Source organism: Salmo salar, chromosome 17 (assembly GCF_965601325.2).
Source record: "Salmo salar chromosome 17, fSalSal1, whole genome shotgun sequence".
Lineage (NCBI taxonomy): Eukaryota > Metazoa > Chordata > Actinopteri > Salmoniformes > Salmonidae > Salmo > Salmo salar.
In genome coordinates, this window is record NC_138307.1 from 30,583,466 (window position 1) to 30,609,664 (window position 26,199).

Sequence of the window (26,199 nt, forward strand, 5' to 3'; positions counted from 1 at the left end):
ATGTAATGAATGAAATGCATCTTATCTTTGGTGTAATAAACAAGCCTTGGTTCCTACCTGTGTCTGGTCAAGAGAGGGGTAGGGCCCCCTCCGGAGGAACATCTAGCCGAACGCCCAGAATATGTTCTTTAAGTTAAGATAGAGACGGAGCCAGTCACATGTGTGAACCGATCCTATGAATAATGTTGATGTAGGTTTAGATAGCAGTATACAAGACTATGTAAGGAAGGCCATTCTAAAGTTTTCTTCAGACCGGTACTTATGCATCTACGTTTGACTGTGACCTCCCCAGCTTGCTGACAAAGTGATTCATTTAATATTGACTTTGTCCTGTGTATGAATTCCCACAACAGTGAAGCAGAAAAATACCTGAAATGAGCATCACAGAGATACATTTGACCTTATGCACTAACAAGCTTTTTCAATATACGCAGCTTTGTCACCGTGTACAGTACTGTAGCTTTATTCATCTACTGTACTTCAGTCAACATGTTCTCACAGAGATACATATTATATCCATGACTTACAGAGAGACATATTATATCCATGACTTATAAACATAGAGAGACATATTATATCCATGACTTACAAACAGAGACATATTATATCCATGACTTATAAACAGAGAGAGACATATTATATCCATGATTTATAACCAGAGAGAGACATATTATATCCATGACTTACAAACAGAGAGAGACATGTTATATCCATGACTTATAAACAGAGAGAGACATATTATATCCATGACTTATAAACAGAGAGAGACATATTATATCCATGACTTACAAACAGAGAGAGACATATTATATCCATGACTTACAGAGACATATTATATCCATGACTTACAAACAGAGACATATTATATCCATGACTTATAAACAGAGAGAGATATATTATATCCATGACTTACAGAGAGAGACATATTATATCCATGACTTATAAACAAAGACATATTATATCCATGACTTACAAACAGAGAGAGACATATTATATCCATGACTTACAAACAGAGATACATATTATATCCATGACTTACAGAGAGAGACATATTATATCCATGACTTACAGAGACCTGGAAGCGATAGAAGCGCACACCTGTTTAGGCGAGGTGCTGGCTAGCAGAGTAGAACACTCGAAAAAGGAGAGACCCACACTTTAGAAGCTCAGACGCAATCATTTAATTACCTAATATACAACGTTTCCACAGACAAGCTGTCTTCATCAGGGTATAATGACAAACACTCTGGGTCACTAGTTTATATAGTGTCAAAGGACACACACAGGTGTCTGTAATCATGCCCAGGTGTGCCGATATCATTGGTTTATTCTCAGATATAAAAATAACATGCTAAAAACATGAATGAGAGCATACGATCATAGATACAATTTTGCTACATAGGCCTACAAACATTTACAATGAATAGCACAATCACAAGAATGGCTTCAGATCAAAGTCTACGTTGAGACCGAAGGGAGCAAGGGTCTTTAAATGAAAGATCCAGGCAGCCTCTCGTTTTAATAAATTGTCAGTGTCACCCCCTCTCCTAGGGAGGGTGACATGTTCGATGCCGATATAACGTAGGGACGAAATCGAGTGGTTCGCTTCCAAAAAGTGGATTTCCTGAACCCAATGGTGCTACGATGCTCTGAGATTCACACTTTTAATTCACACTTTGTTTTACCCACATAATTTTTACCACAAGGAAAAGTTAAGAGACACAAGCAAAAACTCTTTCAAAAATGTAGAAGCCTATACACCTAATAATTTGTGATCTGACATGCTGTATTGTATGGAAACTGTAGGCTACTAACAACAGCAGCTGCAAAATCCAGCTTACTATTACCCTGGCCAGAGGGACAGGGTCAACAAAGCAGTAATGTTGTGTATTGTATATACAGTATTTCACTTCAAACTGTTTATTTCATTTAATTATACACAAGAGAGGTTGCCGAGCATGAATTCATGTACAAACATTTTTCATTACATTTGTGTAATTTAGCAGATCTGTGGATAAGAGCGACTTACTGGACAAATAAGGGTTAATTGCCTTGCTCAAGGGCACAATGACAGATTTTTCACCTAGTCAGCTTGGGATTCAAACCAGTGACCTTTCAGTTACTGGCCCAACACTCTTAACCGCCAGGCTACCTGCCACCAGATCAATTAACTTCAATACAGTTATTCAAATACATTCATCAATGACTCAAATAATACATCCAGTATTAAAATACAATTTAATAAACACAAGTAGATTCATAGACTGTTTATCATTAAACACAAGTTATATAGTAATATAAAATAATCCACCAAAACTGACGCTGAAAACTGATCATCATCAGCTTGTTCCATATCCTCCCACAGATGCAGATTGAGATCTGGTGACTCGGCAGGCCACTGCAGTAAGATGATTTCACTGTCATGTTCTTGGAACCATTCCTGGACAAGCCTTGTGGCATGGGGCATAATCCTGCTGAAAAAATCTATTTGCAGATGGATACACTGCTGCCATGAAGAGATGCACCTGATTGCCAATGATGTTTAGACATCCTGTAGCATTCAAACATTGTTCATCTTTTATCAAGGGGCCCAATGTGGGCCCTGAAAACACACCCCAGCCATCACACCACCAGCCTGCAATGCTGACACACGGCATGGATGCATATAGTTGTGTAAAGTAATGAAGTCCATTTTTTTTGAAGAACTACTTAAGTCGTTTTTGGGGGTATCTGTACTTTACTATTTATATTGTTGACAACTTCTACTTTTATTTCACTACATTCCTAAAGAAAATAAAATATTTTTTCTTCCAGTGTCCAGTGTTTTCATTCCTTAGCCCACCGCAGTTTCTTGTTTTTTGATGAAAGCAAATGGGGATCCATAATAAATACACCACAAATACATCATTAAGGACCATAGCTTTTCACCTGGATTCACCTGGTCAGTCTATGTCATGGTGTCCTTAATGTTTTGTACACTCAGAGTATGTTGTGTCTACCAGCTCAATCCCACAGAAAACTTCAGAGGGAAGCAGCACCACCCAGTCAACCATCAGACTCCATTGTGAGACGTCTCACAGAGGATATTCAACCCTAAGTTAGTTTCTAATGTAAAGTTATTGAGATTAACAAAACTGACAAGGTGCACACTGATCAGTAAAGTAAAGAGAGGCTAACATGCTATAACGCTCCCTTTCCTCTGCACAGTTCTCTCACAGTGAGAAACTATAGGATTACAATAGTGTTTTACACTTTCTTCACTTGATCCAATTCAACGTTGCCAATTTTTTAATGACATGATACTTAAGTGGAGTGTCTAATCTTAGCTGGTCTTAGAGAAATGAGGCTTCTCTCCTTTATGTATACATTGGTGTCTTTTTAAATGGCCCAATCTGTAGAATCTCTTCTCACAGTCAGTGCAGTGATAAGGCTTCTCTCCTGTGTGTATACGTTCATGTCGTTTTAAGTTACACAGTAGAGAGAAACTCGCCGCACAGTCAGAACAGGAGTAAGGCTTCTCTCCTGTGTGTATACTTTCATGTCGTTTTAAGTTACACAGTAGAGAGAAACTCGCCGCACAGTCAGAGCAGATGTAAGGCTTCTCTCCTGTGTGTGTTCTCTGATGAACTTTTAGCCTAGTTGATGTTGGGAAGCATTTTACACACTCAGAGCAGGAGTACGGCTTCTCTCCTGTGTGTGTTCTTTGATGAATTTTTAGCTCAGTTGATGTTGTGAAGCATTTTCCACAGTCAGAGCAGGAGTAAGGCTTCTCTCCTGTATGTTTTTGTTCATGCGTTTTTAAGTGGCCCGGTCGAGAGAAACTCTTTCCACAGTCAGAGCAGGAGTAAGGCTTCTCTCCAGTATGTATATGTTGGTGTATTTTTAAGTGGCCCAGTAGAGAGAAACTCTTTCCACAGTCAGAGCAGGAGTAAGGCTTCTCTCCTGTATGTTTTTGTTCATGTGTTTTTAAGTGGCCCAGTCGAGAGAAACTCTTTCCACAGTCAGAGCAGGAGTAAGGCTTCTCTCCTGTGTGTATGCATTCATGTCGTTTTAATTTGCACAGTAGAGAGAAACTCGCCGCACAGTCAGAGCAGGAGTAAAGCTTCTCTGTGTGTATACGTTCATGTCGTTTTAAGTTGCACATATGAGAGAAACTCGCCCCACAGGCAGAGCAGAAGTAAGGCTTCTCTCCTGTGTGTGTTCTCTGATGAACTTTTAGCTTAGCTGATGTTGTGAAGCATTTTATACAATCAGAGCAGGAGTAAGGCTTCTCTCCTGTGTGTGTTCTCTGATGAACTTTTAGCCAAGTTGATGTTGTGAAGCATTTTACACAGTCAGAGCAGGAGTAAGTCTTCTCTCTTGTGTGCACTCTCTGATGAACTGTCAGAGCCTTGGATGTGGTGAAATTCTTCCCACCGTCAGTATAGGAATACCGATTCTCTCCTGGGTGTATTTTGAGGTGTATTTTTAGCTTTGATAGAAATGGGAAAACCTCCTCACAATGTGGGCAGTGGTGAGACCTCTTAGCTCTGTGATCTTCCTGTTGTTGCTCTCTGGATGTAGAGAAAGTCTCAACATGGTCTCCTGTGTGAACAACATCAGAAGAACCAGTCAGTTGGTGTGATATACATGTCAATCACATGTATTTTATGTAGCCCTTATTACATCAGCAGTTGTCACAAAGTGCTTTACAGAAACCCAGCCTCAATCACCAAAGAGCAAGCAATGCAGGTGTAGAAGCAAAGTGGCAACGAAAAACTCCCTAGCAAGCAGGAACCTTGGAAGAAACGTAGAGAGGAACCAGGCTCAAAGGGGTGGCCAGTCCTCTTCTGGCTGTACCGGGTGACATACGTATTCATATCAGTAGGCTGTACAATACAAAAGGGAATAAAACTATTCTAAAAGTGGGTAAAAGTCGTGAACATTATGAGCCATATCATCCTCCACTCACTATGACAAGGGTTTGTAACGAGGCTGTATCACATCCGGCCGTGATTGGGAGTCCCATAGGGCGGCACACAATTGGCCCAGCATCGTCCGGGTTTGGCCGGGGGTAGGCCGTCAATGTAAATAATAATTTGTTCTTAACTGACTTGCCTAGATAAAAAAAAGGTTAAAAAAAAGAAGAGTAATTTCATATAACTGTAAAACACTGGCAGTTTGTCTACTTCACTTCTTTAGTCTACTCTCTGATCACTCCAGATAACCCAGTGAATAAAACAAAATGCTGGCAATACTGGTATGCAAGTCTGAGTAGCATGAAATAACATCTACCTTCTCATTGAAACAGTTCATCATGAAACAGTTCTACTGCAACTTTTCATGCACAGTGGGAAGTTGGAATGAACAGCAAACTTCGTCAGATACAACCTGCTTTTACCATGAGAAACAGATGTCCCAATCTTCTCCGCCTCTTCTTCATCTTTAATGTTGACATTCAGCTCCAGTGTTTGACTGCAGTCTTCCAGCTTCACTGATGCCATCTCTGTATCCTGCAGTGCAAACTGGGCTCCACTGTCACAATCAGGACCCAGTGAATGTAGGTTTGGACTCAGTGTGGAAGGAGAGAGGCAGGCTGGGTTTGTCCTCGCTATTGATGTTACCGGCCTCAGACTTAATTCTAGTCGTCCTGTAGTAACAATGAATAACAGACACAAAAAGTTAGTCTTGATAGTTCTGGCACATTATTCTCTATTACAATATATTGTATTTTTTCTTGTTCAATTATCTAAATCAGTGCTTGACTTGGACTGAAATAGTTGTCGATACTCATTTTGGGTCGCGGTACTGTTTATATTTAGATGCAGGAGCTCCACAATACTGTTGAGGTAATATTCTATAAGAACATGAGCTCAAGCAGTAGAAAATTGAGGTGCCGGTTCTCAGCTCCAGTGAGCTCCTGTCCATCTCATGTCAATAGATCAGGTAGGTAAGCATTGACAACAAAACATGAATTTATTCAAATTAGACAAAGTACACACTACACAACGTAACTAAACTTAACCTATAGTAGATTTATTGGATTGACATAAATTAATAAATGACTCAAAAACCATTTAGTACAAGGTTGCAGTATGTTTTAGGCAGCACTATGTAATAACCTTGTCTTCACTGTATTATGTCAATCAAAAACCAATTGTATTTCCTGTTCACATCATATTAACATTTATAGACAAAGATAGAAACTGAATGAGTCTGAATATTACTACATAAAATTGTCTCTCTTTGACGGAGACAGAGTGGGCGCCGCGGTTTTCCCAGCTTGTGAATTTTACACAAAACCAATAACATGCAAAACGAACTCAGAAATCTCAAATAAATGGATTATTTATGAAATGACATTGAGAAAATTATGTACATCCACTCAGACAATCCCAAAGTCTCTAGCTATGTGGCTTGTAAAGTAGTTATCACGTTCTTCACTTTTTTGACACAAAAATAACACATCAACCCTTTACCAAATGTGATAATACCTTAACGGATTTGTTACCTAGCATGGTATGACGTGTTCTTTTGATATTAGGAAGTTTAACCCTGCTATTACATACCTGTATTAATAAATAGAAACTGACACAAATGTTATCTTCTTAACCTCTCTGGGCTAGGCGGGACGAATTCGTCCCACCTACGTAACAGCCACTTGCAGCCTGTGGCGCGATTTTCAAAACCTTAAAAATCCTATTACTTCAATTTCTCAAACATATTACTATTTTACAGCTATTTAAAGACAAGACTCTCGTTAATCTAACCACACTGTCCGATTTCAAAAAGGCTTTACAACGAAAGCAAAACATTAGATTATGTCAGCAGAGTACCAAGCCATAAATAATCAGACACCCATTTTTCAAGCCAGCATATAATGTCACCAAAACCCAGAAGACAGCTAAATGCAGCACTCACCTTTGATGATCTTCATCAGATGACAACCCTAGGACATTATGTTATACAATACATGCATGTTTTGTTCAATCAAGTTCATATTTATATCAAAAACCAGCTTTTTACATTAGCATGTGACGTTCAGAACTAGCATACCCCCCGCAAACTTCCGGGGAATTTACTAACAGTTTGCTAAATTACTCACGATAAACGTTCACAAAAAGCATAACAATTATTTTAAGAATTATAGATACATTACTCCTCTATGCACTCGATATGTCCGATTTTAAAATAGCTTTTCGGATGAAGCACATTTTGCAATATTCTAAGTACATAGCCCGGCATCACAGGGCTAGTTATTTAGACACCCACGCAGTTCAGCCTTCACCAAAATCACATATCCTATAAGAAAAATGTTCTTACCTTTCTTGTTCTTCGTCAGAATGCAGTCCCAGGACTTCTTCTTCAATAACAAATGTAGGTTTGGTCCCAAATAATCCATCATTATATCCAAACAGCGACGTTTTGTTCGTGAGTTCTAGACACTATCAGAATGGTAATCCATGGTCACGAGCATAGCGCATGGCGTGACAAAAAATGTCTAAATATTCCATTACCGTACTTCGAAGCATGTCAACCGCTGTTTAAAACCAATTTTTATGCCATTTATCTCGTAGAAAAGCGATAATATTCCGACCGGGAATCTGCAATAAACTAAACAGCCGAATTAAAATACTCCACGGGGGCTAATCGCGCACGCGCCTCACTCCATTGTCACCTAATGGGACACTTGAATAAGATGATAATCTGTTTCAGCCTGAGGCTGCCTCGTCAACCTTCATGATTTTCCCGCGTCCTGAGAGCCTATTGGAGCCCTGGGAATTGTCACGTTACAGCTAAGATCCTTACTTTTCAATAAACAGATGCAAGACGCACGACTCCTTGTCAGACAGGCCACTTCCTGCATGAAACCTTGTCAGGTTTTTGCCTGCCAGAGGAGTTCTGTTATACTCACAGACACCATTCAAACAGTTTTAGAAACTTTAGGGTGTTTTCTATCCAAACCTGAACAATAATATGCATATTCTAGCTTCTGAGTTGGTGTAGGAGGCAGTTAAAAATGGGCACATATTTTTTCCAAAATTCTCAATACTGCCCCCTAGCCCAAACAGGGTTATCTTCTTAACATCACAGTTCTGCCGTTTCTTTATTCTGAAGAATGATGCCTGCCTGCCCAGAACTTCCTGTTCCCCCACTACCACAGTGCAGCCACAGAACAATGAGACAGATATTTCACCAGATGTATAAATGTGAGGCATCCGCTTAGCGTTTCCACTCACTACCAAATCTGGTAGTGAGAGGAAGCCCACTGGCCGGCAGTGGGAGAAGATGGAACGAGATGGATTTTGGCCGACATTCTGTAAATGTTCTAATCAGTGAAACATCTGATCATAATATAGTTCTGTTCCCAAAACTAAAATCTGTTATGAACAGAGTGGACTAAGTTTTGTAGACTAACTTTTGCAAAGGGTATTTTTTTTAATTGCGTTGTTCAGAAGGAATGTAAAGGTGAATTGAGTTATAGCACACGAGCGTTTCAGAGGAGGCGGTGCCTAACAGAAATATGCAGATGTGTGCTAGAACGCGTCAAATTGGATCTCGGTAGCTGGTGCTTGGCTCTGCCCGCTATGACTCATCTGTTCCCATCGGAAACAACTGGTTGTGGCCTATCTTTGGTGCAATCGTCCATGCATTCAGGGATCCTTGGGATGGCCCTACCTCATTATATGAGAAGGGCGGTGCTTAATTTGAGCCGGATCCTCCAGCACCTCTCAGTTTTGCAGTCTTTGTTCCAGAAACCATTTGCCAGGGTCAGGTAGACTACAGATGAAGTTGGAAGTTTACATACACCTTGGCCAAATACAATTAAACTCAGTTTTTCACAATTTCTGACATTTAATCCTAGTAAACATTCCCTGTCTTAGTTCAGTTAGGATCACCACTTTATTTTAAAAATGTGAAACGTCAGAATAATAGCAGAGAGAATAATTTATTTCAGCTTTTATTTCTTTCATCACATTCCTAGTGGGTCAGAAGCTTACATACACTCAATTAGTATTTGGTAGCATTGCCTTTAAATTGTTTAACTTGGGTCAAATGTTTTGGGTAGCCTTACACAAGCTTCCCACAATAAGTTAGTCCCACAATAAGTGGATAGAAAACACTCTAAAGTTTCTAAAACTGTTAAAATAATGTGAGTATAACAGAACTGATTTGTCAGGCGAAACCCCGAGGACAAAACATCAAGGAAAAACAAAATTGAGGTCATAGGATTTTCCAATGGTTTTCTATAGGATACCCTTATTATTAGGAACCTGGTTGCAGTTCCTATGGCTTCCACTAGATGTCAACAGTCTTTAGAAATTGTATGATGTTTTTCTTTTGAGAAATGAAGTAGTCCTATTCATTGTCAGTGTCACTCCAGGTGGACTCTACTGTTTTGGTGAGCGTGAACAGGAGCGTGCTCCATGTTGTTTTTATCCGGTATTAGTAACAATTTATTCCGTCTTAAATTGTATTGATTATTTACGTTTTAGGGTACCTGAGGTTGGATTAGGAACATTGTTTGAAATGTTTGGACCAAGTTTACATGTAACTTATTAGATACTTCGTAGGCATGTTGGGTGAGTTTAAATCGGTGTATTTCTTAGTCAAACGCGCCAAATAAATGGCCATTTTTGGGACATAATCGAACAAAAGGACAATTTGTGATGTTTCTGGGACATTTTGGAGTGCCAACAGAAGATGATCTTCAAAGGCATTAATTATATCGCTATTTCTGACTTTTGTGGTGCACCTGCCTGGTTGAAATATATTCTTAATGGTTTTGTATGCGGGGCGCTGTCCTCAGATAATCGCATGGTTTGCTTTCGCCGTAAAGCCTTTTTCAAATCTGACACAGCGGCTGGATTAACAAGAAGTTAAGCTTTATTTTGATGTATAACATTTTCAAGAATGTTAAAGATTTGAATTTAGGATTTTTGAATTTCGCGCTCTGCAATTTCACCGGATGTTGGCCAGGTGGGACGCTACCGTCCCACGCACCCTTGAGAGGTTAAGCCATTTTGCCACAACTTTGGAAGTATGCTCGGGGTCATTGTCCATTTGGAAGACCTTTTTGCTTAAATATATCCACATAATTTTCCACCCTCATGATGCCATCTATTTTGTGATGTGCACCAGTCCCTCCTACAGCATGATGCTCCGACCCCCGTGCTTCATGGTTGGGATGATGTTCTTCGGCTTGCAAGCCTCCCCCTTTTTCCTCCAAACATAACGATGGTCATTATGGCAAAACAGTTCTATTTTTGTTTCATCAGACCAGAGGACATTTCTCCAAAAAGTACGATCTTTGTCCCCATGTGCAGTTGCAAACCGTAGTCTGGCTTTTTTATGGTGGTTTTGAAAGGCCGCCTCTTGCTGAGCGGCCTTTCAGATAATGTCGATATAGGACTCGTTTTACTGTGGATGTAGATACTTTTGTACCCGTTTCCTCCAGCATCTTCACAAGGTCCTTTGCTGTTGTTCTGGGATTGAGTTGCACTTTTCACACCAGAGGAATGTTCATCTCTAGGAGACAGAACGCGTCTCCTTCCTGAGCGGTATAACAGCTCAGGAAGCTCATGGTGTTTATACTTGCGTACTATTGTTTGTACAGATGAACGTTGTACCTTCAGGCGTTTGGAAATTGCTCCCAAGGATGAACCAGACTTGAAGTCTACAATTTTTTTCTGAGGTCTTGGCTGATTTCTTTTGATTTTCCCATGATGTCAAGCAAAGAGGCACTGAGTTTGAAGGTAGGTGTTCAAACACATCCACAGCCTCACCACCAATTGACTCAAATGATGTCAATTACACTATCAGAAGCTTCTAAAGCCATGACATCATTTTCTCCAAGCTGTTTAAAGGCACAGTCAATTTAGTGTATGTAAACTTCTGACCCACTGGAATTATGATAGTGAATTATAAGTGAAATAATCTGTCTTTAAACAATTGCTGGAAAACTTACTTGTCTCATGCACAAAGTAGATATCCTAACCGACTTGCCAAAACTAAAGTAAAAAAAATAAAATACAAGTATTTATTTTAACCCTTTTTTTCTCCCCAATTTCGTGGTATCCAATTGGTAGTAGTTACAGTCTTGTCTCATCGCTGCAACTCCCGTACGGACTCAGGAGAGGCGACGGTCGAGAGCCATGCGTCCTCCGAAACACAACCCAACCAAGCCACACTGCTTCTTGACACAATGCACATCCAACCCGGAAGCCAGCCGTACCAATGTGTTGGAGTAAACACCGTACACCTGGCGACCTGGTCAACGTGCACTGCGCCCGGCCCGACACAGGAGTCGCTAGTGCGCGACGAGACAAGGATATCCCTGCCGGCCAAACCCTCCCTAACCCGGACGACGCTGGGGCAATTGTGCGCCGCCCCATGGACCTCCCGGTCGCGGCTGACTGCGACAGAGCCTGGGCTCGAACCCAGTGGTCTCTGGCTGTGCCACCAGAGACCACTGCTCCACCCGGGAGGCCAACTATAGTTTGTTAACAAGAAATTTGTGGAGTGGTTGAAAAACAAGTTTTAATGAGTGCAACCTAAGTGCATGTAAACTGTACCTCTAGTGGCATGAAAAATAATATCCACTGTTTGCAATGTAAAAATCCTAATGACTTTCTAATTGTCATGCCTCCTAAAAAACGTAATGTGAAAACGTGCCTGATATTCTAAGAATGTATTAATGTTGGGCCGTCCCAGGTTTATGGTTTATGTAACATTGTAGCCTATTTAGACCAAGGCGTGGCCATTGCTGTGGTGAGAGAGAAGCACGCCTGTATCTCTCACAGAACTAGAATGAGATTCACTTTCTATGATCTCTCTCTCTCTGTGCTGTTATAGACATGAGCCGGCAACTCATCTCTCCAGCATTACACATAATTTATTTCCTAATAGAATAATAGCTGCGGGAAGTGTGTTGAGGTGCTGCAGCACTCTACAGTCTGTTCAGAAAGAAATGAAATAATTCCCAAAACTACACCAGGAGTATTTAGCCACAGAGGATCAATAGCTAATTTAAATAAAATAGCCTAGCTGTGGATTGTGTGTAGCCAAATCACAAGGCATGTCTACAGTCAGGAACGTGTGGCAAATCTGTCAGTGAACAGCATGCAGCCAAAACAGGCCTTTAGCAATATTTCTAATACAATTGCTGGAAAACGCCGTTTGTAAAGCAAATGAATCCCGCTGAAAATAAAATACTAATCTGTCTGTATGTTACCAAGTTTTCAACTTCCAAATAGGCTTATTGAGCGAACAGCATTGTTTTACAAAGTAAAGCAAGAGAAAGATGAGCTTTTGGCCAGTGAGTGAGCTGCACATCATTGGGTGAGTCAGTGAAACTGTAAAGCTTGTTAAGGACTCTAACTTCCTCCTCATATTATACAATGTGTTTCTCCTCACACCTGGCCTAGGCTATTGATGGATTAGAGACCTCAGATTCTCAGTGTCAAAGTAGCCTGTCATTTTGGTCATCAGTCCCAGTCATCTAAAATGATGTAGAACTGCATGAAATCCGTTTGTAAAAGGCCACATTTTTCCTGGACTCCAGGCTACAAAAAATGTACTCAATGTGTGTAACTTCTGTAAGCGGTTCAACTCCACTGCTCCCGAGTGGCACAGCAGTCTAAGGCACTGCATCTCAGTGCAAAAAGCATCACAACAGTCTCTGGTTCGAATCCAGTCTATCACATCCGGCCACGATTGGGAGTCCCATAGGCTGTCATTGTAAATAAGAATTTATTCTTAACTGACTTGCCTAGTTAAATAAAATAAAACAATTATATTATGCCAGTATGCAAAAGTCATGATAATGCATGCAATGCTTTATTATAAAAAGGTATTTTATTTAATGTGTTCTGGTACCTCAGAGACCCCCAGGTCGCACCCCCTCTCAGGCTCACTTTTGGTTCCAGCACCTCCCAATTTACACAGTAAGCACTGGAGAAGTGGCTAGCTGCAGCTGCCTCCTCTGGGACACATCTCCTTTACATAGAATTGGTGAGGATGTTGATTTTGGCCTGTGGAATAGACCACGTGTAACAACACCTGAACAGGATCGGTACATCCGAACATCACACCTGCTAGACAGGAATGTCAGTGTTTTGCCATGGCTAGCGAAGAGCCCGGATCTCAATCCCATTGAGCACGTCTGGGACCTGTTGGAACGGAGGGTAAGGGCTAGGGACAGTCTCCCAGGAAATGGCCGGGATCTTGCAGGTGCCTTGGTGGAAGAGTGGGGTAACATCTCACAGCAAGAACAGGCAAATCTGGTGCAGTTCATGAGGAGGAGATGCACTGCAGTACTTAATGCAGCTGGTGGCCATACCAGATACTGACTGTTACTGTCAAGTTGTGTATGGTTCACACTGCAGCTCTTTGCCCAAACTTGAAAAAGGCCTCTTTAAGGACTGAAGGACGCAAGGGACAACTCAATTTTCTTCTGACTTCTTTTATTTATTTAGTCAGTTAGTTAGTTCGGTTTTTAGTTAGTTAATTAGGTTGATAACCTTTAAAGGCAAAACACACAAAGAAATATACATTACTTCAAGTAAGGTCATTTCAAATTAAATACATAATCTCAATGTAGTCATATTTTCTAAATTATACTATATCCTAAATTAGACAATTGGTCTCAATTCCCAACACAAATAAACACCTAACTGGCAACAATTTTACACAACAATGTCCATGTGCCTACCGGTTGAGTCTCCAGAATCCTAAATGAGCTGAATGTGTATGACTGAGAGTCTCCTCTTCCATGAAGGACTTCCAGTGAAATGCCTTTTCACCAAACATTTCACCACCTGCTATCACAAAGGTGCACCAGTATATATGTTCCCCAGGGAAACACAAGCTAATGATGGGTTCCACAATGCATACACTATTTCGCCCCCTGCTGGTGTTTTATCTTTGAAATCAGTTGAAAATGTGAATGCCTTGAATATGAATACCTGTCTTTTGACGCAACACCTCCCACTTGATCTCCTGGTTCTTGAACCCAAGAAGGTCACATTGGCTTCATCTTCGATGGCTTTACTTCTGCTCTTCTACAGGTAATAACACAACCAAACGCCTGACGTCCCTGTGAAGAATTGTAGCAGGGATTTTGGTTGAACGTTTCTTTGCTTTGTCTCCATGAACATGCTTCAAAGTTGAGATGGGATAACTTGGGAAGGTTCGTATATTTGCATCTCTCACAATGCCCTCCTTGTCAGCGTTGACATTGACGACCCTACCAAGCTTATACTGACTCCTCAAAGCGTTCTGGTCTGCAAGCCAGACGACGTCTCCAACGGTCACGTTTCGCTGCTTTGTGTGCCACTTACTCCTCACAAACAGGTTAGGTCCAGCCAACTGACTCCACTTCCTCCAGAACCAGTTAACTTCCGCTTGAATGACTCTTAACCGTTTGTAGGAGTAGTCTTCAAACTCAAAGCTTCCTAAGTCTCCCCTAGGTCCAGTCCTTCCAAGCAGAAGAGAATTAGGGCTGATGTATTCTATGCAATCCTCCCTGCTCTGAGTCCTGGCATCTATGGGCCTTTCATTGGCAAGGTTAGCAGCCATGAACATAAATGTTTGAAACTCACTCCATGTGAAGAGTCCTTCTCCTCTCATATTGTGCAAGGCCCGCTTCACAGTGCGAACAGCTGCTTCTGCAGCACCATTCCTGTGAGGGGAGTCTGCTGGGTGGATCTTCCAGCTCCACTCTGTTCCATGCTTTGAAGCTTCATTTTCAAGCTCAGATGTAATTTGTTGATCCAGGAAGTGGTAGAGCTCTTTGAGGGCAGGTCTGGCACCCACAAAGTTCTTTCCAGGATCTGACCACAGTTTCTTTGGATGCCCTCTCAGTGAAGTGAATCTTTGGTAGGCCAGTAAGAAGCCTTCAGTTGACTGGTCACTGACAACATCTGTGTGTATAGCTCTGGATGCCATACAGCAGAAGACAATTCCCCACATCTTGAGCTTGACTTTCTTTCTCACCTCATCCTTGACTTCATATGGTCCAACTAAGTCCACTGTTGTGTACTCAAATGGTCTGGCTGGTGTTATACGCTCAGGTGGAAGGTCACTCATGATCTGTTGGCACTTTCTGGCCCTAGCCTTTCTGCACACCACACAGTTGTCAACTCTCTTTTTAGCCAGCTTCCGGCCTTTTATCACCCAGGCTTTCTTCCTCATCCGGAGGAGTGTACCTGCTATTTCTTTATGGTTTGCATCATGGGCCTCTTGAGCTAGGAGAGTGGATATCCATGCCTCATATGGTAGAATTGGTACAGCAGACTCGTCCTCATCAAAGACCTTGAACCTCCCTCCACAAACCAAGAGCCCAGTCTCTTCCTCTCTGTAAACAGCGAGTCTGTTGAGAGTGGTGTCTTGAAAGGTTATACCTTCTTGAGCTGCAAGGAACAGGTCTCTTAGTGCATCTTCACACTCCTCACCAGTGAGTACAGCTCGTTTGCCTCTGGACTTCCAGTTTGTTGAAAAAATGTCCTCCCACTTTGGTTTATCTGAGGCTGAATTCTTGGTCAACACTTCTTTCCATTTCGTTGCAGCTCTCCAAACCCAGGCAGTGACTCGGATCAGCCTGGTCAGGCTGCTGAATTTCCTGATGTCAATCAGTTTTGTTACCGCAGAGCCAGCTGGTGGTCTTCGGATCTTAGTCTTAGGTTCATCTGGGTTATTTTGCCTGCTTTGCTGTGCATCACTCTGACTTTCCTTCTGATCTCCCACTTCAGGAAGTACATCATTCTTGTTTCTCTTGGCCTGCGCTCTGGTCAGTGCTGCAGAGAAATATTTTCTTTGAAGTTTGTTTATGCCTTCCTTGGCATTAGCTGCAATTTCTTTGGCTGACTTCTGTGGCCACTCTTCCACAGGTTGCCGCAGGAACGCTGGTCCATTCTGCCACATGGAATCTTCTTGGAGGTCTTCCGGGGCTGCCCCTCTTGTTATGATGTCAGCACTGTTCAGGCCTCCCGGGATCCACCACCAGTCTTCGACGGATGTGGATTTCTGGATCTCTCCAACTCTGTTCGCGAAGAAAGATTGATACCCATAACTGTCTTTCTGGATAGCTCCCACCACAGTTTGACTGTCCAGCAGATGGAGCCATCGTTCAATTTCTATACGACTGTGTTTTTCAACGTACTTTCGAAGTCGTGCTGCGCAGACAGCACCGCAGATTTCAGCTTTCACTGCCTCCCCCTTTTGGTCCAAAGGTATGACTTTTGCTTTGGACTCAACCAACCTGACTTGGATGCCTTGCTCGGTTTCCCATCTGAAGTACACTTTGGCTCCATAGCTATTCTCACTTCTGTCAGAGAATGTTATTCCCCAAGGTTTACCAATCCAGTTGACTGGTGTGAGGCTTCTGTGGAAGGTGATTTGGCCAAGACGTGTGTACTCCTCAAACAGTTTGATGGCTTCTTCTCTCAATTGTTCAGACAGAGGTTTGTCCCACGTGTTTCGGGTCAGAGTTTTGCCTCCAGCTTCTTGAAACGCCTTTCTGACAAGAATGGCACCCTTTTGTTTGGCAGGGGCGACGAGACCTATTGGGTCATACAGGCTAGCTACTTGGCTTAGCAGTTCTCTTCTCGTCAGTGGGTTTGGAGTTTTCCCTCTCACCTCTTCTTCAAGGAGATTTTATCCGACTCATCTTCTTTTTCCTCCTTGAGAAATTGATTGAAGTCATAAGTTACAGTTTGTCCTCTTCAACAAGGTATCCAACTCCAAGGGCTTTATTGTCTCCTTTCCTCATCTGGTTTGGGAGAATAAGTACTGTGCCTGACACCTCTCCTTGTTCTCCTGGTACGATCTCCTGCCTCGCACTTTGGCCTGACCGGACCCAGGGTTTGAGGAAGAATCTGCCTGTCCTCAGGATCTCTTCAACTCTTTTGGTGTCCTTGTCCAGCTTTTGTAAGTCATTATGGGAAGTCAGGATGTCATCGACATAGGCATCCTCTTCAAGGATCCTATGTTCCTCCTCCAGGTGAGCGAACATGGGCAGTTTTGCTGTCTCTATCATGGCCAGTTGTGCAATGCACCCTGCTGGTTGATCGCCAATGTTGACTCTGGTGATGGCATACTCTTCAATCTCTTCCTCCTAAGTGTTTCTCCAGAGAAATCTGTGGAGATGCATCTCCAGGTTTTCTAACCACACCGAATTGTACATCTTCCTGATGTCGCCAAGAGGAGCATGGACACCTCTTCTGAACCTGAGTAGTACTGCTCGGATGGGATTGAGGACATCAGGCCCTTTCAGCAGCAGGTCATTCATGCTGACCCCTTTAAACTTCTGGCTGCTGTTCCATACCAGTCGCACAGGTGTTGTGACAGAGTGTGGGTTTGGCGCCACCAAGTGGCTGACATACCATACTGGTCCTTTCCAGCTGGCGATCATCTCCTTGGTGAGTTTCTTTGCTGCTCTTCTCTCCACCATTTCATGCACTTGAGCTGTGTATGCTATTTTCCACTCTGGCTCTTTTTTGAGTTGTTTTTCTGTTCTTAAGGTGGCTTCAACCCCACTCCTGTTGTAGGGAAGGGAACTTGGATCTCGAATCCAGGGGTATTTTATGTCCCAGTGCGGTTCATCGCTGTGAGCATCTGCTTCGATGTAGGTGAGGCCTTTCCTTATGATCTCCAGCTCCCTTTCCTCACTCAGAGTCATTTCCTTGCCTCCTGGTTGACAATTGCCACACCGGCATCCTCCACACTTCGGTTCGCAAGCTGCTCCAATGCTATCTCATTTCCACCAATCCAAGAACTCTCTGCGAGCAGCTGTGCTTTTGGTTTCAGCTGTGAACTCTTGTGTTTTAGTTGTTATCTCTTGATACTTGACAGCGGTTGCTCTCATGGATCGAGCAAAGTGCGTTCCAGACCTGTGCGCGGCCATATCGACTTCTTCAAACAGATCTGGATGTGCTCCACCAACAATCTTTCCTAGCGGGCTCTCCCATAAGACAAGGCCTCCAATCACCTTCACTCTTTGCGGAGCAAGTCTTCCTTCGCGGTGGCTTATCAGTAGCTCAATGCTCTCCGGTCTCCTCAGATCTCCTAGACTGACTTCTGGGAAGAACTTCTTGAGTTGCTCAGGTTTGATGACTCTGTGGATGTTGGCAATTTCATTCAAACCATAGCAGACAAGCTCATGGGCTCTTTCTGTGCCTCTAGGCATTTTGATCCTCACTCTGAGGAGATATCTTCTGGTTTTAACCTTCATGGCCATCCCCCCCAACTCCATGTACGACTAAAGTGATGTTTTCACTTCGAAGATTTAATCTCCTGGCAGCTCTGTGGGTGATATAATTTGTGCCCGATGCCAAGTCGACCAGGGTTCCAATTTTTTGTCCTGCATTGGCAGTTACCTCGAGCAGCATTAGAATAACTGGCAATTATTCTACTGCACTTGACACAATCTCTCCAAGCTGGATATTTTCAACACAGTTTGTCTTTGCGGTGATGTTGGTGAACGCTCTCTTGAATTTGTCCGCCATCTCTGGGGAGAGTATAGATACAAACTCCTCCTGCTCCTCAGTCTGCGTATGCCTTCTCACATTGAATTGTCTTCTTTCTGAGTCACTCCTCTTGAAGTCTCCCGTCAGGCATAGAAAGAAATGGTGATCTTTTTTACATTTTCTGTTCCTGCACAGGTATGTCTCTTTGCATTCATCATCTTCTCCATGACAGACCAAGCACCTCTTGCAGGCCCCCAGCTTTTCTACAGCAGCCAACTTTCCACCGGCTTCAGTTCCTTGAAACGCTTGCAAAATAATATATTTTCTCTGTTAACCTCTTGGGGCTAGGGGGCAGTATTGAGAATTTTGAAAAAAATATGTGCCCATTTTTAACTGCCTCCTACACCAACTCAGAAGCTAGAATATGCATATTATTGTTCAGGTTTGGATAGAAAACACTCTGAATTTTCTAAAACTGTTTGAATGGTGTCTGTAAGTATAACAGAACTCATATGGCAGTCAAAACCCTGAGACAAATTCTGACAGGAAGTGGATACCTGATGTGTTGAATTACCTTTAAGCCTATGCCATTGAAACACACAGGGGCTTATTAATTGTTGAGCACTTCCTATGGCTTCCACTAGATGTCACCAGTCTTTAAAGTGTTTTGAGTCTTATACTGTGAGATCTGACCGAACAAGAGCCTTGGAACGGTGGTGGCTGATTAGACTCTGGCGCGCGAGTTCATGTTGGGTACTCTCGTTCCAATACGTTTTAAAAGAGAATGCAACCGTCCGCCTTGAATATTATTCATGTTCTGGTTAAAAAAGGCACTAATGATTTATGCTATACAACGTTTGACATGTTTGAACGAACGTAAATATTTTTTCCCCCCTCGTTCATGAAGAGAAGTCCGGCGGGCATAGATCATGTGCTAACAACACGGAGCTTTTTGGACATAAATTATGCGCTTTTTCGAACAAAACTACATTTGTTATGGACCTGGGATTCCTGGAAGTGACATCTGATGAAGAGAATCAAAGGTAATGGATTATTTACATAGTATTTTCGATCTCTCCAACATGGCGGTTAGTCTGTATTGCAAAGCGTATTTTTCTGGGCGCAGTGCTCAGATTATTGCAAAGTGTGATTTCCCAGTAAGGTTATTTTTAAATCTGGCAATCCGGTTGCGTTCAAGAGATGTAAATCTATAATTCTTTGAATGACAATATAATATTTTACCAATGTTTTCGAATAGTAATTATTTAATTTGTTGTGCTGCTTGACTGGCGGTTATTGGAGGGAAACGATTTCCTCAACATCAACGCCATAGTAAAACGCTGTTTTTGGATATAAATATGAACTTGATAGAACAAAAAATGCATGTATTGTCTAACATAATGTCCTAGGAGTGTCATCTGATGGAGATTGTCAAAGGTTAGTGCATAATTTTAGCTGGTTTTCTGCTTTTGGTGACGCCTGTCTTTGAATTGACAAAACATTACACACAGCTATTGTCAATGTACTCTCCTAACATAATCTAACTTTATGCTTTCGCCGTAAAGCCTTTTTGAAATCGGACAACGTGGTTAGATTAAGGAGATGTTTATCTTTCAAAGGGTGTAAGATAGTTGTATGTTTGAGAAATTTGAATTATGACATTTAATTGTTTTCAAATTTGGCGCTCTTGATATTTCACCTGTTGTTGATAGGGTGTACCAGGGGTGGGACGCTTGCACATAGCCCATAGAGGTTAAAGGTTTTGATTTTGACCCCCCCCCCCCGCCTTGTTCAGGGACACATTATTACATTTCTGTTAGTCACATGTCTGTGGAACTTGTTCAGTTTATGTCTCAGTTGTTGAATCTTGTTATTTTACATACAAATATTTACAGGTTAAGTTTGCTGAAAATAAACGCAGTTGACAGTAAGAGGTCGTCTCTTTCTTTGCCAAGTTTATTTTTACCTTGTCAGCTCAGGGATTCGATCCAGCAACCTTTCGATTACTGTCCCAACGCTTTAACCACTAGGCTACCTGTACCTATTCATATAAGTAGGCTGTGCAATACAAAAAGGAGTATAAAACTATTCTAAAAGTATCTCATAAGTAAAGATAATTATGACCTAAATCATCCTCCACTCACTATCACAAGGGTTAGTAACTACAGACTAATTTCATAGAACTTTCCAAAAACTGTCTGTTTTACTTCACTTCTTTAGTCTACTCTCTGATCACTCCAGACAGCCCAGTGAATAAAACAAATGCTGGCAATACTGGTGTCAAACCATGCAAGTGTCAGTAGCATGAAATAACATCTACCTTCTCATTGAAACAGTTCCACTGCAACTTTTCATGCACAGTGGGAAGTTGGAATGAACAACAAACTTAGATAGAACCTGCTCTTACCATGAGAAACAGATTTCCCAATCTTCTCCTCCTCCTCTTCTTCATCATCTTTAATGTTGACATTCAGCTCTAGTGTTTGACTGCAGTCTTCCAGCTTCACTGATGCCATCTCTAGATCCTGCAGTGCAAACTGGGCTCCACTGTCACAATCAGGACCCAGTGACTGTAGGTTTGGAGTCAGTGTGGAAGGAGAGAGGCAGGCTGGGTTTGTCCTCACTATTGATGTGACCGTCCTCATACCTGAGTCGGCAAGTAGTACAAGAGAAACAGACACAAAAGTTATTTTCTTGACAGTTCTGGAAAGGTCTTTATTCTCTATTAACCTGTTGGGGCTAGGGGGCAGTATTTTCACGGCTGGATAAAAAAACGTACCCGATTTAATCTGGTTACTAATCCTACCCAGTAACTAGAATATGCATATACTTATTATATATGGATAGAAAACACCCTAAAGTTTCTAAAACAGTTTGAATGGTGTCTGTGAGTATAACAGAACTCATTTGGCAGGCAAAACCCTGAGACATTTTCTGACAGGAAGTGGATACCTGATGTGTTGAATTACCTTTAAGCCTATGCCATTGAAACACACAGGGGTTGATTAATGTTTTGGCACTTCCTATTGCTTCCACTAGATGTCACCAGCCTTTACAAAGTGTTTTGAGTCTTTTACTGTGAGATCTGACCGAACAAGAGCCATGGAACGGTGATGGCCGATTAGACTCTGGCGCGCGAGTTCATGTTGGGTACCCTCGTTCCAATACGTTATAAAAGAGAATGCATTCGTCCACCTTGAATATTATTCATGTTCTGGTTAAAAAAGGCACTAATGATTTATGCTATACAACGTTTGACGTTTGAACGAACGTAAATATATTTTTTCCCCTCGTTCATGACGAGAAGTCCGGCTGGCTTAGATCATGTGCTAACAACACGGATCTTTTTGGATATAAATGATGAGCTTTTTTGAACAAAACTACATTCGTTATGGACCTGGGATTCCGGGAAGTGACATCTGATGAAGAGAATCAAAGGTAATGGATTATTTACATAGTATTTTCGATTTTAGATCTCTCCAACATGGCCGTTTGTCTGTATAGCAAAGCATATTTTTCTGGGCGCAGTGCTCAGATTATTGCAAAGTGTGATTTCCCAGTAAGGTTATTTTTAAATCTGGCAAGTTGATTGCGTTCAAGAGATGTAAATCTATAATTCTTTAAATGACAATATAATATTTTACCAATGTTTTCTAATTTTAATTATTTAATTTGTGGTGCTGACTTGACTGCCGGTTATTGGAGGGAAACGATTTCCTCAACATCAATGCCATAGTAAAACGCTGTTTTTGGATATAAATATGAACTTGATAGAACTAAAAATGCATGCATTGTCTAACATAATGTCCTAGGAGTGTCATCTGATGGAGATTGTAAAAGGTTAGTGCATCATTTTAGCTGGTTTTATGGTTTTGGTGACCCTGTCTTTGAATTGACAAAACATTACACACAGCTATTGTCAATGTACTCTCCTAACATAATCTAACTTTATGCTTTCGCCGTAAAACCTTTTTGAAATCGGACAACGTGGTTAGATTAAGGAGATGTTGATCTTTCAAAGGGTGTAAGATAGTTGTATGTTTGAAAAATTTGAATTTTGACATTTATTTGGTTTCAAATTTGCCGCTCTTGAAATGCACCTGCTGTTGATAGGGTGCACCACGGGTGGCACGCTAGCGTCCCACATAGCCCCAAGAAGTTAAATATATTATATTTTTTGTTGTTCAATTATCTAATTCAGTGCTTGACTTGGACTGAAATAGTTGCCGATAAACATTTTGGGTGCCAGTATGGTTTATATTTAGGTGCAGGAGCTCCACAATACTTTTGAGCTAATATTTAACCTATAGAAGAAAAATGCATAAATTACTCAAAAACCATTTAGTACAAGGTTACAGTTTGTTTTAGGCATCACTATGTGCTATTTTCGTTAATAACCTTTTATTCACTGTTTAACTTAAAAACAATTGTATTTCCTGTTCACACCATAGTAACGTTTATAGATAAAGACAAACTGAATGTGTCAATATCATTACACACGTAGAAAACCGATAATCATTACATTTAGCATCAAAACAGTAGTGCAACTGGACGGTTCTGACTTAGAATATGTGGACAACTACAAATACTTTAGGTGTCTGGTTAGACTGTAAACTCTTCTTCTAGACTCACATTAAGCATCTCCAAACCAAAATTAAATCTAGAGTCGGCTTCCTATTTCGCAACAAAGCCTCCTTCACTCATACTGTCGAACATACCCTTGTAAAACTGACTATCCTATCGATCCTTGACTTCGGCGATGTCATTTACAAAATAGCCTCCAATACTCTACTCAGCAAATTGGATGTAGTCTATCACAGTGCCATCTGTTTTGTCACCAAAGCCCCATATACTACCCACCACTGCGACCTGTATGCTCTCGTTGGCTGACCCTCGCTTCATATTGGTCACCAAACCCACTGGCTCCAGGTCATCTATAAGTCTTTGCTAGGTAAAGCCCCACCTTATCTCAGCTCACTGGTCACCATAGCAACACCCACCCGTAGCAAGCGCTCCAGCAGGTATATTTCACTGGTCATCCCCAAAGCCAACTCCTCATTTGGCCACCTGTCCTTCCAGTTCTATGCTGCCAATGACTGGAACGAATTGCAAAAATCACTGAAGCTGGAGACATATCTCCCTCACTAACTTTAAGCATCAGCTGTCAGAGCAGCTTACTGCTCCTGTGGGAGAAAGGTAGACTTGCTGAGGAAAGAAAGATAGAAATACATTAGCTAGCGAAAGAGGAGACTGACAGCAGGCCCTGAGTGGAAATAACAGATGGCTATACATCCCCAAGCAGGAACCACGCAAAGGCCAGGCAAGCTGTATGCCTGCAATGCATGCATTATTTTCATATCCATATGAGGAGAGTCTAGCCCCTACTATGTTAGAGCTAAAAGCAGATATGGGCGTTATCCAGCCACTACAATGTTAGAGCTAAAAGCAGATGAGGGCGTTATCAATTGGGTTGAAAGAAAAAGGTGGCAGAATGCATAGGGGGTTTTACTTCATTTACATAAAGGATGGACCTATGTATTGTATATGCATAAAAGCAGAGCCGGGGCCTAAGGAAGCCAGTTGTTGTTCCGCGGACCGGCTCGGCTTTACTACTCTGTATTAAAGTCTATATTGAATTTACAAGTTCTTGTAAGAAGTGTTATTCTTAAGACAATTTTCCACGACACTCCTGTACACAGCCCATCTGTAAATAGCCCACCCAACTTCTTCATCCCCATATTGTTATTTATTTTTGCTCTTTTGCACCCCGGTATCTCGACTTGCACATCTATCACTCCAGTGTTAATGCTAAATTGTAATTATTTCGCCACTACGGCCTATTTATTGCCTTACCTCCCTAATCTTACTACATTTGCACACACTGCATATAGATTTCTCTATTGTGTTATTGACTGTACGTTTGTTTATCCCATGTGTAACTCTGTTGTTTTTGTCACACTGCTTTGCTTCATCTTGGCCAGGTTGCAGTAGTAAATGATAACTTGTTCTCAACTGGCCTACCTGGTTAAATAAAGGTGAAATAAAATAAATAAAACAGTTCTACAGTAACTTTTCATGCACAGTGGGAAGTTGGAATGAAAAACACAAACTTAGTTAGATAGAACCTGTGCTTACCATGAGAAACAGATGTCCCAATCTTCTCCTCCTCTTCTTCATCTTTAATGTTGACATTCAGCTCCAGTGTTTGACTGCAGTCTTCCAGCTTCACTGATGCCATCTCTGGATCCTGCAGTGCAAACTGGGCTCCACTGTCACAATCAGGACCCAGTGACTAGGTTTGGACTCAGTGTGGAAGGAGAGAGGCAGGCTGGGTTTGTTGATGTTGATGTTACCGGCCTCAGACTTAATCTGAGTCGGCCAGTATTAATAAAGAGAAACAGACACAAAAGTTAGTGCCAGAACTGTCAAGATTTTCTTTATTCTCTAAAAATATGGTTTATATTTAGGTGCAGGAGCTCCACAATACTGTTGAGATAATATTCTATATGACGAACATGAGCTCAAACAGTAGAAACTTGAGGTGACTGTCTAATGTGAATTAATTAATGTTTTGTCAATACTTAGCTACCAGATCTACTGAAATGAGATCTGTGCTTGACTTGGACAGGAGCTCACTGGAGCAGAGTACCAAGTATACACTTTAAATTAGGCTACACAACTCTAAATGAACTTAATCTATAGTAGATCTCCTGAATTCACATAAATGCCTCAAAAAAACATTTAGTACAAGGTTTCAGTATGTTTTATGAAGAAATATGTACTATTTTCCTGAATAACCTTGTCTTCACTGTATTATTCCAATCAAAAACCAATAGTATTTCCGTTAACACCATAGTAACATTTATTGATAGACAGAAACTGAATGTCTCTGAATATTATTACACATGTAGAAAATTGATAAACATTACATTTAGCTCCAAAACAGTAGTGCAGCCGTAAAATTGTCTCTCTGCTGCACCCTCACTGCCTGCACTGAAGTACGTTGATGCAGACCGAGGGGGAACCGCCATTTTACCATCTCGTGAATTTTACACAAAACCAAAAACGACATGTAAAACGAACCCAGAAATCGAAAATAAATGTATCCTTAATGAAATGATATACATCCAGTCAGACTAACCCCAAGTCTCTATGTGACTTGTAAATAAAAAAGGTATCACGTTCACTCACGCGATTTGACACAAAATAGCACATACAACCTTTACCAAACGTGATAATATTTGACGTATTTGTTACCTAGCATGTTATGACATGTTCTTTCGGTATTAGAACGTGCTATTACATACCAGTAGTAATACATTTGAAATGGACACAGAAGTTGTCGTTTCGACTGCACAATTCTGACGTATCCTTTATTCTGAAGAATGATGCGCGCCTGCGCGGAACTGCCTTCTCCTCACTACCAGTTTCTAAACCCAGAGACGTAACAACGCGAGACTTCAGAGAACGCCTGTAAAACAGACCAAGCCGTGGTTTGAGAATTCAATGAGAGAAGTGAACAATTCTGATACTTTTGCAGCGGCTAATGGGGATCCTAATAAATACCACACTTGAAACATGGCCATTATTTTATCAATGTCATAACTGCTGTGGTTTATTCACAATAGCTGTCAATGCATATCTTACAGCATCACATGAGTAGGCAGACACTCTAAACTCTTCCAACGAAACTCCAGATATAACACATTTTATCGGTGCCCTGCTCCGAAAAACAATGCTCTCTCCTTCTACT

The 26,199-nt window shown here is 41.5% G+C and overlaps 2 protein-coding genes across 3 annotated transcripts; both read right to left on the reverse strand.

Annotated features, from left to right (window-relative positions):
* Positions 1 to 1,157: 1,157 nt before the first annotated feature.
* LOC145861466 (uncharacterized) lies at positions 1,158 to 4,204 on the reverse strand. The gene has a single exon (XM_082964434.1). The coding sequence runs from the start codon at positions 4,142 to 4,144 to the stop codon at positions 3,323 to 3,325; it is 822 nt and encodes a 273-aa protein (XP_082820560.1). The 5' UTR covers positions 4,145 to 4,204; the 3' UTR covers positions 1,158 to 3,322.
* A 152-nt stretch (positions 4,205 to 4,356) lies between these two features.
* On the reverse strand, positions 4,357 to 25,888 carry LOC106600652 (uncharacterized). 2 transcript variants are annotated; one of them, XM_082964430.1, is made up of 6 exons: positions 25,754 to 25,870; positions 24,582 to 24,815; positions 20,854 to 21,093; positions 5,381 to 5,629; positions 4,952 to 5,097; positions 4,357 to 4,584 (listed from the first exon to the last, which is right to left on the reverse strand). In XM_082964430.1, the coding sequence occupies exons 2-6, from the start codon at positions 24,682 to 24,684 to the stop codon at positions 4,468 to 4,470; spliced, it is 855 nt and encodes a 284-aa protein (XP_082820556.1). In that variant the 5' UTR covers positions 24,685 to 24,815; positions 25,754 to 25,870; the 3' UTR covers positions 4,357 to 4,467. The 2 variants fall into 2 exon arrangements, with proteins under 2 accessions (XP_082820556.1, XP_082820557.1); XM_082964431.1 differs by lacking the exon at positions 4,952 to 5,097 and having other exon boundaries at positions 4,448 to 4,584; positions 5,371 to 5,629; positions 25,754 to 25,888.
* Positions 25,889 to 26,199: the final 311 nt, after the last annotated feature.

Excerpts from the sequence above, each read along its gene's own strand:
- LOC145861466 (XM_082964434.1), bottom strand. The coding sequence starts at position 4,144 with ATGTGCAACTTAAAACGACATGAACGTATACACACAGAGAAGCTTTAC.
- LOC106600652 (XM_082964430.1), bottom strand. The coding sequence starts at position 24,684 with ATGGCATCAGTGAAGCTGGAAGACTGCAGTCAAACACTGGAGCTGAAT. Across the intron at positions 5,630-20,853 it reads TGGGAAATCTGTTTCTCATG|GACGACTAGAATTAAGTCTG; the intron begins GTAAGAGCAGGT and ends TTGTTACTACAG. Across the intron at positions 4,585-4,951 it reads CGTTACAAACCCTTGTCATA|GAGACCATGTTGAGACTTTC; the intron begins GTGAGTGGAGGA and ends TTGTTCACACAG.